This window comes from Carettochelys insculpta, chromosome 1 (genome assembly GCF_033958435.1).
Source record: "Carettochelys insculpta isolate YL-2023 chromosome 1, ASM3395843v1, whole genome shotgun sequence".
In the NCBI taxonomy this organism is placed as follows: domain Eukaryota; kingdom Metazoa; phylum Chordata; order Testudines; family Carettochelyidae; genus Carettochelys; species Carettochelys insculpta.
In genome coordinates, this window is record NC_134137.1 from 263,376,348 (window position 1) to 263,391,111 (window position 14,764).

Genomic DNA, 14,764 nt, shown 5'->3' on the forward strand with positions numbered 1-14,764 from the left:
CAAAAGGGAAGGAGAAGCACGTGGTTACCAGACACTAACACAGCCCTTAGGTGTCTCCCCGTACCTGCTTGCAGCATGTACAGCTGCACAAACTGCTTTTGCAATCACAGGCTTCAAAGCATGCCCCTAACCTGTGCCTTACTGTGGCTGGAAGCAAACTGTGTCAAGCAGGTCCCTTAAGATCACTGTGTAGTGTCTGCTGCATAGAGTAGGCTTAAAAGCCAACATTTGTTCTTGCAAGGAACACATCCCTATTGTGTCTCACAGAAGTTCTTTTACGATATTCCTTTGTGTTAAACTTGTCCAGAGTAAATGCATCTCCTTAATGTCTGGTCTTCACATATGTTTTGTTGCAGTATGTGCTCAACAGTGGGCTCTTGGACCACCGCTTTGCCCACCTCCCTGCAATTGTTAGACTGGCACACATCCGCAGGAGAAAATGGATGTGGAAAGACATGTTCTTAAAGCCCATGGAAGCCACCCGCAGTGATAGGGCACAGTTAAATGCTTGGAGGAGAATCATTCTGGAGGAAAATTACCTGGGATGGAAGAGAACCCCCAGACAGTGTGAATTGGAGACCCAAGAAGAGATGGTGCAGCTGATGAGGCAGCAAACAGCTTCTCTGGTGCCTGATACAGGAGCACAGAGCCCCACTGTAGCCCATGATGAGCCACGTACCCTCCTCACCATGTTCCTTAACCTCCCCCGCATCAGCACGTCAGAAAGTGGGGTGGAAAGTTAAGGGCTGCCTTGTGTCTTACTCCCAGGGACTCTTCTGAGAGCAGAAGACTGACATTTCCTTACCTGTAATGGCAAAATGCCCTTGCTTACCCACCCCTGGAAGCCGATGCCATGAGCTCCTTTAGTGTCTTCTGAATAAAAAACACTTAAACTTGCAAAATCAGTATATTTATTGCTTGTGTTGCATGGGGGAGGGGGAGGTGGTTTACAAGCTTTACAGTCAAGCACACATTCATGGGGCATCTCCTTAAGAGCAGCAGACATGATTGTCATGTTGCTGTATGGTCATTCATAAAGTTGTTTTTCAAAGCTTCCCTCATTAGCAGTGCCCTTTCTGTGCTTATCTTACTGCCCCAGTATCAGACTGCTCATAATTACAGGCCACGTGATCAGCCTCAGCCCCCCAGCGTGGCATGACGTATTTCCCCTGGCCTCTCTCATAAATTATGAAGCACACAGCAAGCTGCCACCATGAGGGGGAATGTTGCCTTCACTGAGGTCTAACTTAGTCGGAAGACTCCTGAATCTGGCTTTTAAATGGCCAAAGGTGAATTCTGCCTTTCTGTACTTGCTCAGCCTGTAGTTGAACTGCTCTTTATTGCAACCAAAGCTGCCTGTGTATGGTTTCATGAGCCAAGGGAGCAAGGGGTAAGCTGAATCACGCTTGGCATCTCCACATCTTCAATGGTAATTTTCTGGTTTGGAAAGAAAGCTTCATTCTGCAGCTTCCTGAACAGACCATCATTCCTAGAAAGGTGCACATCATGCATCTTTCCCGACCATGCAACGTTTGTCGGTTAAATGGCCCCTGTCATCCACCAGCACAAGCAACGCCATTGAGAGGTGCTCCTTGTGGTTTATATACTTTATGGGAAGCAGGTCTGGTGATGGGATAGGGATGTACATTCTATCTGTCACCCCACTGCATTTAGGGAAACCCATTGCTGCAAAACCACCCACTGTGTCCTGCACATTTCCCAGATGCGCTTTTGTAGGAGAAAGATATTGATTGCCTTTGTTACGTGGATGACAGCAACTGCCACTGTAGATTTGTCCACTGCAAACTGATTTCACACTGATCAATAGCTCTCTGGCATTGCAAGCTTGCATAGAGCAATTACCACATGCCTCTGAACTGTCAGAGCAGGTCTCTTTTTGATATCCTACTGCTTTAGGGTAGGGAAAAGCAGTTCACAAAGTTCCATGAAAATGGCCTTACATATGAAGAAGCTTTGTAGCCACTGCTGATCATCCCTTACCTGCAGAATAATGTAGTCCCACCAGTCTACGCCTGTTTCACACCATCAGAACAATGGAGCTCTTTGTGCAAAGCATTGAGTGCAGCCAACGTTTTCCCTGTTTTCCCTCTCTAGTGTCTCTCTCATGTATGTCGGTGTCATCCTCAGAGTCTTCATCTCTCTTCTATCTGCTTAGGCTCAGCATATACCACAGCACAATGCAGGAGGTGCTCATGCTACTTGCCACAACTGTTTTAAGGTGCATGGGTTCCATGCTAGCCTTGCAATGCCATCTGCATAAGCATGAAAAAAGGCATGAAAGCCTTTTCTGCCATTGCTTTCCACAGGAAGGGGGAGAAGACAGGTTTCCTATGGGATGTTGACAACACATACCCAGAATGACCCATGGCATGTTTTTTCCTGTCACACTGGGACAGAAACCCACAATGCAGTAGGGCAGCAGGAACTGTGCAATAGGTAACCACAGTTCTTTGCTGGCAAGGTCAAACCTAGCAATGCTAATGGAGATGCTCCATTGACTTTATTTGACCGTAAGGACATGAATCTTCAACTTTGCAAAATCCAGTGCTAGAAAATTGACCTTTACAAATTTGACATAATTTTGTATTGTAGATGTACCCTTATGCTTTTTACTTTGCTATTTACCCTTGTGTAATCGAAGAGAAGAGATCCAGGGGAATAATTATTAGCATCAGCACATGCAGCTTTTGCCTTTGTAGCTTGTAATTCTTAGCTTGTAATTTGCAGAATTTCTCTTCTTGGCATGGTCTGTTTTTTTGTCCCTGCATTTGAGAATAGCTTCAGGTATAATTACACTTGTATTATGGATAATAATGTGGTACCTAGTCAAGGGGGTTCTTGCAGAGTGCCCATGCTGAGATCTAATTTGAATTAACAATCATTACTGGAGTTCAGAAGCTTGGGAAAGCATTCATATTGAGACTGGGGCAAGGGTGGATCCTCATCATCTCAGATTAAAATTAATGTAAATTAGTTCTTCTGGTTATAGTAAATGTAAATAAGTTCTTTGAGTTACCTAGCTGGAAGATACTTGATAATGTCTTTTCTTCCCTATAGCTCAGCTGGGTAGGTATTCCCATCCTCCCTTTGATCTTTGTGTGTTTCTTGTCCCACGCTAACCACAAGTCTCAGATGGATGGCTGTCTTGGGAAACAGCTCAGCGGAGCTTTATCAGTGCTTCTCTTATGGCCCTGAAGGAGAGGCTTACCTAATGGGAAGGATAGCTCAGTGGTTTGAGCGTTGGCCTGCTAAACCTAGGGTTGTGAGCTCAATCCATGAGGAGGCCATTTAGGGATTTGAGGCAATAAGCTTAAAAAAAGTGGGGGAGGGGGAATGATGCTTAGTTCTGCCAAGAGGGCAGGGGACTGGGCTCAATGATGCATCAAGGTCCCTTCCAGCTCTATGAGATGTATACCTTCAGATATTTTAGATTTCATCACTGTGTAGTTTAGCTTGTGAAACTCTAGCATGGCAACGTATGGGGTGTAGCTTTTGGGTGACGGAAAGTGACCATGACATTACACTGCTGATTTTTTCCTCTACAGGTTGATCTCTATGTTTGCTTGTTTTGTGGCCGTGGAAATAATGAGGACAAATTGCTACTGTGTGATGGATGTGATGATAGCTACCACACTTTTTGCCTGATTCCCCCTTTGCCTGATGTGCCCAAGGGTGACTGGAGGTGCCCAAAATGTGTTGCTGAGGTACAATTCAAGAACTACTCAAGCTCTTTGCATCTATTCATATTGTTAGAGAAAGCCATTTACAATGCTCGCTCAGCCCTTTGAGCACTGTACTCTTCCATTGTCATTGGAGGTGAATGTGTTTTTATATTTAGTATGGGATACTGTCAAAATGTGACTGACTCTCCAGAGGCCCCTTGGTCAGCAAACAAAGCTTCTGGGCAGCATCAGAAGGAAGGTTGTCTTCTAGATGAAGCCTAAAACTCTATGGGTAGCTGAACTTTTCTTTTTAAGAGCTGAGATTGAATTTGAGTTATTAGTGGATGTTAAAAAAAAAAAAAAAAAAAAAAAAAAGTAACCCTCTGACTTGTTTGCATGTTCAGATATATCTCTGTATACCTAAATATTGTCAGAGGGCTCTAAGGGTGTTGAAAGAGACATTGTGGAAATAGGTGAGGTGTGATAGCTTCTGGTGTGACCTGAGGTTGCTCTTTGTCTTCTCTCTGTGGGTAAGACCATGAAGGAAACCCTTCTGAATTTATGCACGTCAGATGACTCAAGTTACTAATCAGTTAGCATAAAACTATTATACCAAAGCAGTTATCCGAATAACCCTTTTACATTTCCTTCCCTCTTCTCGTGTAAACTTATCTTCTCTACAGTTAAGCTAGATACTGGCTTGCTAATACAAGATGGGTGAGGTAATGCCTTTTATTGGACTAGCTTTTTTTGGTTCTCATCCATCTTGTCTCTGTAATATTCTGGCACTGACAGGTCTATAGTTGCACTGCAATACAAAGACTAAAGCAGTTGTAGGTTTTGTTTCAGTGCAGTTCTGCTGCAGTTGCTTATCTTAGTGCCTGAATTTCACCTGATCCCCTCTTAGCTTAAGGTTTCAATATAGCTTGACCATATTTCCCTATGCTGAATATGAGACTTTGTAAAATTACTCATGTTCAAGTAAGTTCAATGGCAATCAGTCAGAACTATGGACTATAGACATTCAGATTAGCATCAAATATCTGAGCCCATGTTAAACAAATACTGCATAGTTGGATTATTTTTATTTTAAGGTTTTAGGGTGAACGGGGGAGAGGTCAGACAGACAGACGTGCACACACCTTCCTGTACCCCTCTTTCTCACAGAATAGATGACTGACTGATTTGGCCCTGCATGCCTGGTGCTGGCCAGCACACAAGGCTTGCAGGGTCTTGAGCTTTTCTGGAGTGCCAGCTCAGCCAGTGAGTGGTTTTTGGTGGGAGGAAAGCAGGAACCTGCTGGCCAGGCTGTTGGTTAGCTCAGCACTGACCATGAGCTAGTTCTACATACAATGCTGTGAGTGGGACATGCCCTGCTAAGGGAGTTATGGAAGAGCTGGGGGTCAAGAAGGGGGAACATGTAAAGGACTGAACCAAGGGGTATACAGCAGAGATGATGTGAGCAACTGCACTCTGATGCCCATCCACGCTTATCAGCCACTACAGCTTACAGTATATAGCCAATGCGGGCTGGAAAAGGGAATGGGAACCAGGTGGCTTGCTGGCCAAGAACCAGTGCAGACTGGGGGCTGTTGACTGACCAGCACGTGGAGGCGCTGGTCCTGCACGTTTCAGCTTTGCCCTGCCACCAGCCTTGTACGTCAACCACTGGACCCTCTCATTCATTGCTGATAAGCAGGTGGCTAGCATCCAGCCAGCAGCAGGACTCTCCAGTACTAACGGGAGACAGAAAATATAGGACTTGTTTGCCCATTTAAAAAAAATAGTCAGGCCAGCTGCAGGTTGCAGTCCTGTCCCTTTAAAAACTGGATGTGTGCTTCAGTATCTCTGGTGTCCCTTGTCATTCTGCCTACTTCAGCACATGCTCAGATGCTGCCTTTTGAAGAGCAGGTGAGGCTGTGTGGCAGTTGGTTTGAGCCCATTAGTTTGGCTGCCAAACTGTCAGTTGTGTGGTAAGAACTCGCCCATCTGGATAAAGCAGTTGAAACCATATTTTGCTTTTGTATTAGACCAGGAAACAGTTTGACATTGATTCTCCAATAAGAGCCTCAGCTGTGGAGTAATACTTCTATTTCCTCTCCTAGGAATGTAACAAACCACGTGAGGCGTTTGGGTTTGAGCAAGCTGTCAGGGAGTATACCCTTCAGAGCTTTGGAGAGATGGCGGATAACTTCAAATCTGATTATTTCAACATGCCTGTTCACGTGAGTATCCATATTTGTTGGCAGTTGTTACTGGGGAAGGCAATAAAGTGTCACCTGAGCCAGAGTTTGATGGCCATCTCATGATTGATTTTAAGCGACACTGTCAGTTTGAAACATGTAAACAAATAGCGTAGTGCTCTGGTATCTGGTTATGTCTCCTTCAATTTCCCTTCTTTCTGCTGGTGGCATACTGTCTCTTTGATGAATGGGCAACTTAGGCCTATACTCCAGCAAAATATTCTGGACAAACTATTAAATTCCAGTTTGTCGCACTAGATGGACAGTCTGTTTTTGTTCTGTGAGTATCGATCTCATTGAATTAATGGTATTTCATAGTTGCTGTCTTCTGTTCTGATGGGTGTGTGCATAACCTGCCCTGGTGATGAAATGACCCTTCAGCCCTTGATGCAATGAATGTCATCGGAGTGCATGGCGCTTGCTTTTTTATTACAGAATTTTTATTGCAGATATTTATTTTTAGTTTTTTCTAAGTAGAGCTATATGGGGGTATATTGCCTCTTTCTTAGCTTTCTTTTCCAAATACTCTTTCCCATACAATGTGACATCATGCTTCTAAGGGTTTGGTCTGTGCTGTAGAGTTAGATCAACATAAGGCTGCTTGTCCTAATGCTACAAGCTTCTACACTACCGTGTTGCTCCTGCCAATTGAATTTGCAAGCTACACGGACCTAACTCCACCACCTCAGGAAGAGGAATAGTACTTAGGTTAATGTAGTTAGGGTGACACAGTATCTGTGTAGGCATTGTGTTACTTACATTACCTGTTTAACCTCTGGGGCTGACTGCTGGAACCTCATTGCACCCTGGGCGTGACAGTTGTCAGACCCCATTGCCCACTTCTACATCAGTGCAAGCACATGCCAACTATCAAAGGAGTGTAGTGTGGCCATGACAAACAGCAGTAATGACTGCAGTGGCTGTATGCCAAGCTAACTTACGGCAATTTAGTTTTGTAGTGTAGACAAGGCATCAAAATGTCAAATCAAATAATCATTCCCATAGAACTTTATGCTTGTAGGTGGTGTGGGAGAAGATTGAATTTAATGCCTAGTCTGTGAGGTTTTTGGAAAGGTGTATTACTGCGTTTGGGTGGGTTTTTTAGCCTGGGTATAATGCTGCATGACCTGAAAAGCCTTTGTCTTTACAGATGGTTCCCACTGAGCTGGTGGAGAAGGAGTTCTGGCGACTGGTGAGCAGCATTGAAGAGGATGTCATTGTGGAATATGGGGCTGATATTTCATCCAAGGACTTTGGAAGTGGCTTCCCTGTGAAGGATGGTCGTCGAAAGATGATGCCAGAGGAGGAGGTGTGAATAGTGAAATGTTAACTAATCCCAAACCTTGCATAGTAAAGTTACAATCCTTAAAGCATTTAGGACTAAAACTAATGTGGGTTTTTGCAGTTTTTTGAGGAAGAATGGCAAAAACCTTTTTTGTCCCAACATTTCTGGAGTGTAAAGCAGGAAGATTTTTGAGTCAAAACAGACAAGATTTTGTTCTGAGTTCTTCAACCTTCTATTAACTATCAAAACATCAGCCTTTTCATATGTCCCAGATTTAGAATCTGTTGAGGATCTATTGAACAGATTGGTTTTCAGTTGTTCTGCTTGTGTGTGTGTGATCTCATACTCACAACATACAGCATATGTCATACCATCTTAGGAAGTAGAAAGTAGGGATGTTAAAGAATGAGTAATCTGGTAGCTGAGTAACTGCTACAATTTCTGTTTGTGACTCTGTTAACCGCCCTCCCCAACCTGCTGCTCTGCATTTAAAAGGCTGAACTGGTACACAGGGTGGGTCAGCTGCTGTCCCCACCCTAGGGATTGGGCTCTGCTGCTCTTCCTCTTCCTCCCTCTCCCCAGCCACTCTGCATTTTTTCCTGTATGCTGGCTCAGTCTTTTAAATGCAGCGTGGAAGCCAGGGGAAGCTGCTTGATCCCGGCTCAAGCAGGGGTAAGAGCTAAGCCAGCCACTCCCTATTTATTTTGGGGTGGGGGAGCTGCAAGTAACTAGTAGCACTAACTGATAAGCAGATGCTTATTGGTTCGTTGTGTAAGCTAAGCACGCTTTTACATCCCTTGTAGAAAGGTAAAAGAACCACCAAAGAATATTATCCATCTTCCCCAGACATTTCTAAAATAACCAGGATTCAAGTTCTTAATACCCTTTTATATGGCTATTGCTCTGTTCTTAAATTACTTTAGCCAGTGTAAGTTGCTGATAGTAGCCTGCAGTATATCTGCCATCCTGGAATGTGAGCTGGTGAGAGGGAGCTTTGATGAGCATTTGAGGCATGTTATGTATGAGGCATGTTATATATGAACACAGTTCTTAACTTTGTCTTTCTGGTGATAGCAAGTCAATGTGTCTGTAACTAAACCTGAATTTGGGATCATTTGACCAGGACTTTAACAGGGTTCAAAAAAGAGCTAGACAAATTCATGGAGGTTAGGTCCATCAATGGCTATTACCCAGGATGGGTAGGAATGGTGTCCCTAGGCTCTGTTTGTCAGATGCTGGTAATGGATGACAGGAGAGGGATCTCACTCAATGAATACCTGATTTGTTCACTTCTTCAGTGGCATTGGCCCCTATTGGAAGATGGGACACTGAGCTAGATCGACCTTTAGGTCTGACCCAGTATGGCAGTTCTTATGACTTGTTGTTCTTTTGCTTTTATTTTTTTTAAACTATAGCAAGTGTTTACTCTGTTTCTGAATGTAAAAACTAGCATCGCCTGATGAAGTTAATAAAAATATATGTTTAGTTTCAAACCACAGGAAGTAATTTTTCTCAGAATACATAGCTAACCTGTGGAACCCATTACCATGGGATGTTGTGATGGTTATAAGTATAACTGAGTAAAAAGAAAAAACTAGATGAAGCGTTGGTCTGACCTGGTATGGAAATCTTTGTTCTTAGCAAAGATAGTTAGAAGTTCTGCTGTTTTAAGTATATACCCTACAAGCAGTTTTTGAAAAGAAGGGGATAGCAACCTTTCTGAGGTGGAGTGCCAAAATGTGACCTTTTGACCTCTATGTACTGGCCGAGTGCTGGTGATATTTTTCAAGTTGCTAATAGTCCTACTAACAGCATCTTTACTGTTTAGGTGGTGATTGGTAGCATTAGCTGATCTTTTGTTAATCCACAGGCAGCATGGGGTGTGCCAATGAACACTGGCTTGTGTGCAGCTCTTGGCATCTGCCACAGGGATTGCTGACCCCTGTTGTAAAGGTTAAGATCAATCTTTTGGCAGTAGATTGGGCCTTTGAATAACTGGTTTACCAGAACGTGATTCTTAAAGATGAAGCAAGATGTGAGTTTCATGATTTGTTTGAAGTGTGTTCCGGGCTTGAATTTGCCTTCAGCATATCATGCTGAGATCATTTGCAACTTTGTAGGGACTGTTGCTTTACTTTGAAGGAGCAAAAGAAGAAATAAAACTGAAAATTTTAAGCATGCTTAGGTTTCTATCTAAACCAGTGTGTAGAGGGAGAATTACTTCAATGCAGTCTTAAAAGGATTGGCTTCTAGAATAGGTTGTAAAAAGTGGAAGACTTGATTAAGTGCTTGATGTAAAGAAATTCTTCCTACTTCCAAAGCTTCACTATGAAAGAATACCAATCAGAGGCTAATGTGTAAATTAGTAAGCTGCTCCATTTATCCTGCGGGCTACTGCCTCCAGAGTCTTGCTAAAGTACTTGAAGGTCTTCTAACATCACAGCTTTTTCTCTTCCTTTGGCAGGAGTATGCACTTTCTGGTTGGAACCTGAATAACATGCCAGTTTTAGAACAATCAGTCCTTGCTCACATCAATGCAGATATCTCTGGCATGAAGGTGCCCTGGCTGTATGTAGGGATGTGCTTCTCCTCTTTCTGCTGGCACATTGAGGACCACTGGAGCTATTCCATCAATTACCTGCACTGGTATGATCTTTCTTCCGTTCACCCCATTCCCTTGCCTTTCCCTACTTCTCTTAACTGATTTAGTTCTCACATGTAATACCTGTACCAGGTGAAATCCATTCTTGTTACTGTTTGCTCAAGGCCGGAGAGCCATAAGAAAGATAAGCAGTTCATTTCCTTTTAGTGAGAGTGGTGGGAGAGATGGATGCAGATATCACTGTATGTAAATGTAAACCCTTTGGAGAAATGTAGATGTTTGAATGCTATCACCAATGATAAAGGAATATTCTGTTTTACAGACATCCTTTCTGTGCAAGTCTTGGTACGCTCATCTAATCAATCAATTCTTTTGTCTGAATGACAAGCCACTTATATAATACAAAACAAACCAGCAGTCCTGTAGCACCTTAAATACTAACAAAATAATTTGTTAGGTGATGAGCTTTCGTGGGACAGACCCACTTTTTCATTTGAAGAAGTGGGTCTGTCCCACGAAAGCTCATCACCTAATAAATTATTTTGTTAGTCTTTAAAGTGCTACAGGACTGCTGGTTTGTTTTGTGAAGATACAGACTAACAGGGCTACCTTTTTATATTACAAGTTTAGATGTTAGCATGTCACATCAAAATAAACAGCTGACCTGCTTATTTTGATATATTTCTGCTTACTTTACTGCCAGCTGTTAAGAATTTCACAATTACATTAACTTGCTGTTAGGCTCTCCAAGACTATTTTGATGATTGGACTTTATTTAAATTAAGACTCATTCTGCGATTTCTACAAGTCCAGGCTCAGTCATAATGGAGCGGTGTTTGTGGGTAAGCTGTGGGAAGCACAAAATAAAAAGTGTGTGCTTGTGCATACCCCTGGTAAGTCAGTTTGCCATATGACTCTGTTTGTAATTTTGTGGAGAAGTATTGTAGGGTGTGAGAAGACATTGTAACGGTCGAGAGTGCAGTGCGACCCCTCTGTGAATCCTCAGGAGAATCTAAACAGACCAGTCTGTGCAAGGTGAAAAGCTGCAAAATAACTGCCATGGGAACTGCTGCAGAACAAGGGGCGCTTGCCAAAACTTCAAGGCTACGCTGGCAGTAGGCCACAAGAGATAGTGATAAGGAATGCATAGGCAATTTTAGGCAATCTTATGTTAATGAGTTCAGCTTTATCAGCTAGTGTTAGGAGGCCTGTTACAGAGCCTCTCCCCCAAGCGAAGCTCCGATGTGTCGGGTTTTCCCCCACTGGTGACTGCGGCGTCTCCGGGGCTCCCGTCACAGGTGTCATGCGCTTTCAATAAACCAAATATAGCACTCGCCTTCTGGGTGCAGCCTCGTTTCTGGGGAACCCGAGCGTGGTTGGCTACAAGTATGTTTGGGAGAACCCCAGAGCCCAGAGTGTGTTTTTGTTTAGAATTCAGTTATTAGTTTCAGCATCCCATGAGCTGGATCACTGTGGTGGTTGATACCTCATGAGTTTCGAGAGCCCAGACAGATTTGAGGAGAGAGGAAAGGTTGGCCTAGTGGGATTTGACTGGCTATGTCCTATCAGGAGGTTTCAGTGAAGATTTTAGGATTCAGGCGAGGTGTGGGTCTGAACAGAATGAGAATTTTGGATGAAATGTTCCTCCTCTTAGCTCTTTGGCTCTCTTCTGAATACTTTTCCAGTGTGTTTAGGCCATAAGTGTTAGAGAGAGATTGAGGTGTTTAGACAAAGTTGTTTGCAGTTCTGAGTTAGGAGACAATATTTCGAGTAGTAGAAAACTGTTGACAAATTTTTGAGTTCATACGGTGGTACAGAGTGTTCTGATGCTAAGATTTAACTGGAAAGAATGGAGTAATTTGTTTGGAAGTTACACTCTTTTTTTTTTTCAGTTGGTTTCATTCTTGTTTGTCCCAATCTTCAATCATATTGAATTTTAGGCCCATTAACTGTCACTAGTACATAATTCTCACCTCAGGAATTGTAGTCAGCTGTCTTTCTCTTGTGGCTCAGAACAGAGGTTTCCAGTACTATAACTGGTTGTGTTGCAAAGTGATTGCTGTAGGCTGCATTGCCTTGCTGGAATGTTGAGTTTGTGTGTTTTCATCGCTTCTGATGCAGTTATGCACTCCTCAGTTTGTTCCATGCCCATCCTGAGCTCTGGTCTGGGTCTTTGTGTGATGTTGGGAATTAGCTGTTCCAGTCAAGATCTAAGTCTGGATAAAACTCAATCAGTTGCCTGCCTGGGGAGAGGGGGCACCCTTTCCTTGGGCTAGAACATAGTATATAGCATCTGTCTTGCACTTCCACCTCTCATAGCAAAGTGCATGCTGGTTTTCTGTCAGTTAATGGAAGAAAATGCAGCAATGGATTGCATTCTGGAGTAAGTCACTGAACAATTGAGTTAGAACACCATATTCCTTTTAGCTCAAGAACAGAGGAAATTCAGAGAATGTCTCTTGCCATATACGCAACGTCTCAAGGGAAGTGGTGAGAGGCTCTGTGAAATCACTGAAGTATACCTTGTGTGACATTGATAATATCCTGACTAAACTGTATTGAATTTAGTTAAACCTTTTTGAATTAGGTTTAATACCTTTTGGGGTCCATTGTATTAAAAATGCAATTTTGGGTGTTATGGACTTTGTGTATAACTTCTGTAGGGGACTAATGAAAGTATTAAGAACTTCAGAAGGCTATTTGGAGTAATCCCTGTGAAGTGACTTTCCTAGAAAGTATGTGGGGTTAAAGGGAATGCAGACATAACCCTCCTGAATCCACCCATTCGAAGCAGAGCTCTAAGGGGAAAAAAACAAAACAAAACATTATCTTCTAATTACCTTCTCCTGGAAACTCTATGTGCAAAGCGTGGACGAAACGTTATGAATGTGCATGTTCTGAATTGAGGCTGTGATGAACTACAAAAGAAACCCCTAGGGTGGAGTTTGGAAGGATTGGTCCAGCTGGAGGCCATGTTAGGACTGTGTGATCTCTGGTAAGCTTAGTAGCATGTGTACAGGTTACTGTGTTGCTTTCTCTATAGTGCTTTTACCTTAGTAAAAAATAGGTTTGCATAGAAAGAACTGTGTGGCTAACTTATAAATGTTGACAATCACTATTATAAATTTCTGAAGAGAAAGTGAGCAGGTATGGTTGAATAGCCTGACTTTGGTTTGGGATAACACGAGAAAGCACAGCTGGGAACTGTGCTACCTGGAAGTCTCCTGAACTGAACAGGGTCATCTGCACACCTATACTCAAACACGATGTCTGGGGTGTTTAGAAGAGTGGGTGCCATTGCTGAGGGGAAGTGCAGGTGCAGTTGTCCTGAGTTACTGCCTTGCATTAGGATGACAGTTTCACTTTCCTTTAGGTAATATGTGTTCTGGGCTATGTTTTCTGCCAGGGGAGAGCCGAAGACATGGTATGGAGTGCCCTCTCATGCAGCAGAGCAACTAGAGGAAGTAATGAGAGAGTTGGCCCCTGAACTGTTTGAGTCGCAGCCTGATCTCCTGCATCAACTTGTCACCATCATGAACCCCAATGTGTTGATGGAGCATGGTGTGCCTGTGAGTAGGAGCGGAGAATTTCTTCCATGCTTCTGTAGCCCACTGTTTTTTTATATACCTTTCACTTTGACACATTTTCCTTATAATGTGATGGAAGAGCACTTAAGAACCCTTATGGTGATCCCTTGGATTCAGTTAAGGAGTAGTCTTCCCTCCAATTTTCTAGCATGCTTCAGTAGAAGGTCATGTTCTGATGGACTTCAGTGCGAAATGGATGTCAGTGCAGATGTAGTAGACTTCAGTTAGATTATCATTAGTGTGTTCTCACTGTCAAAGGATCTCAAGTGGCTCACTTGATCGGGAGAAAAATCTTTTGCAAGAAGACCCCAAAAAGTTTTAAATAAAATAAAATATGATATAGAACAAATACACCCATGGCGTATCATAATTATTTGATATTTGTTCCTGTATTTATCAGCTGTTAAAGAAGCAGATGTCTGAAATCGACATGTTAATTAAATAGTATAATTAAACCCTGAGCTTTGGTTAAATGTTTTCTTAATATTGTTGAGTATCCTGTCACTGATGTATGGCCCGCAATAGATGTTTCAGAAGACAGTGTAAAAAAGCCTATTGTAGGCAGATGTGAGGTAATCTGTCCCCTCATTAGGTCTCATCAAGATCTCTAACAGGTTGAGATTGATTTTTCATCTTGAAGCATGAGGTTTAGTATCTCTTAACATTGTTTTTGTTAGCATAATTTGTTTATTACAGTTGTAACTCTGTAGGTGCTTTATAACATATGACCTTTCTCTTTTTGAACTGGGAAGTAAGAGAATATCATAATGTGAACTGGATTAATGGAATTTAGTCAGTTTAAGATCTTCTGTAAACAGGTTTCTTACGTTGCTGTTGACATTGTAGATTCGGGGTGCCCAACCTGTGGCTCTTTGAGGCATTGAATGCTTCTCCCCCTCAGAGCCGCGTACCAGGAGTGCCGCCTGCCACTTGGTGCACACGCCCAATTGCTTGGTGGGAGAAGTGTGTGGTGGTGGCGGCTCTGGTGAGTTGCAGGCACCAAGTTAGAGTGGGGAGTTGGGGGTGCCTGACTCTGGGGGAGGGCATTGAGCCATGTATTTATATACACTCATCCCTTGTTTAACAAGTACTTTACTTATGAGTACTCGCTGAAAGGAGAGACACACACACTTACCATTTTTCACTAAGCAAGTGAACTTCCCCCCTGCTTATATGAGCAAGCTGCAGGGTCCCTGACCGGGACATGGGGAGACCCACAGCCCTGCATCTGGCTCCACTTCAGCCACGGGGCCTCTGGCCAGGGGGCGGTGAGACTCGCAGCCCCGCGGCTGGAGCTGAGCCAGCTGTGGGGTCCCTGGCTGGGGGACGGGGAGACCTGCAGTCCCGCCCATCCCATCCCAACA

At 43.3% G+C, this 14,764-nt stretch overlaps 1 protein-coding gene across 3 annotated transcripts in view; it reads left to right on the forward strand.

Moving 5' to 3' along the window:
- KDM5A (lysine demethylase 5A) overlaps window positions 1-14,764 on the forward strand; it is a 77,050-nt gene that overhangs the window by 22,181 nt on the left and 40,105 nt on the right. For all 3 annotated transcript variants that reach the window (XM_075006325.1, XM_075006316.1, XM_075006308.1), the window contains 5 exons: window positions 3,567-3,725; window positions 5,789-5,908; window positions 7,077-7,235; window positions 9,676-9,857; window positions 13,220-13,382. In XM_075006325.1, coding sequence (XP_074862426.1) covers window positions 3,567-3,725; window positions 5,789-5,908; window positions 7,077-7,235; window positions 9,676-9,857; window positions 13,220-13,382 — 783 coding nt within the window. The remainder of the gene's footprint in view (window positions 1-3,566; window positions 3,726-5,788; window positions 5,909-7,076; window positions 7,236-9,675; window positions 9,858-13,219; window positions 13,383-14,764) is intronic.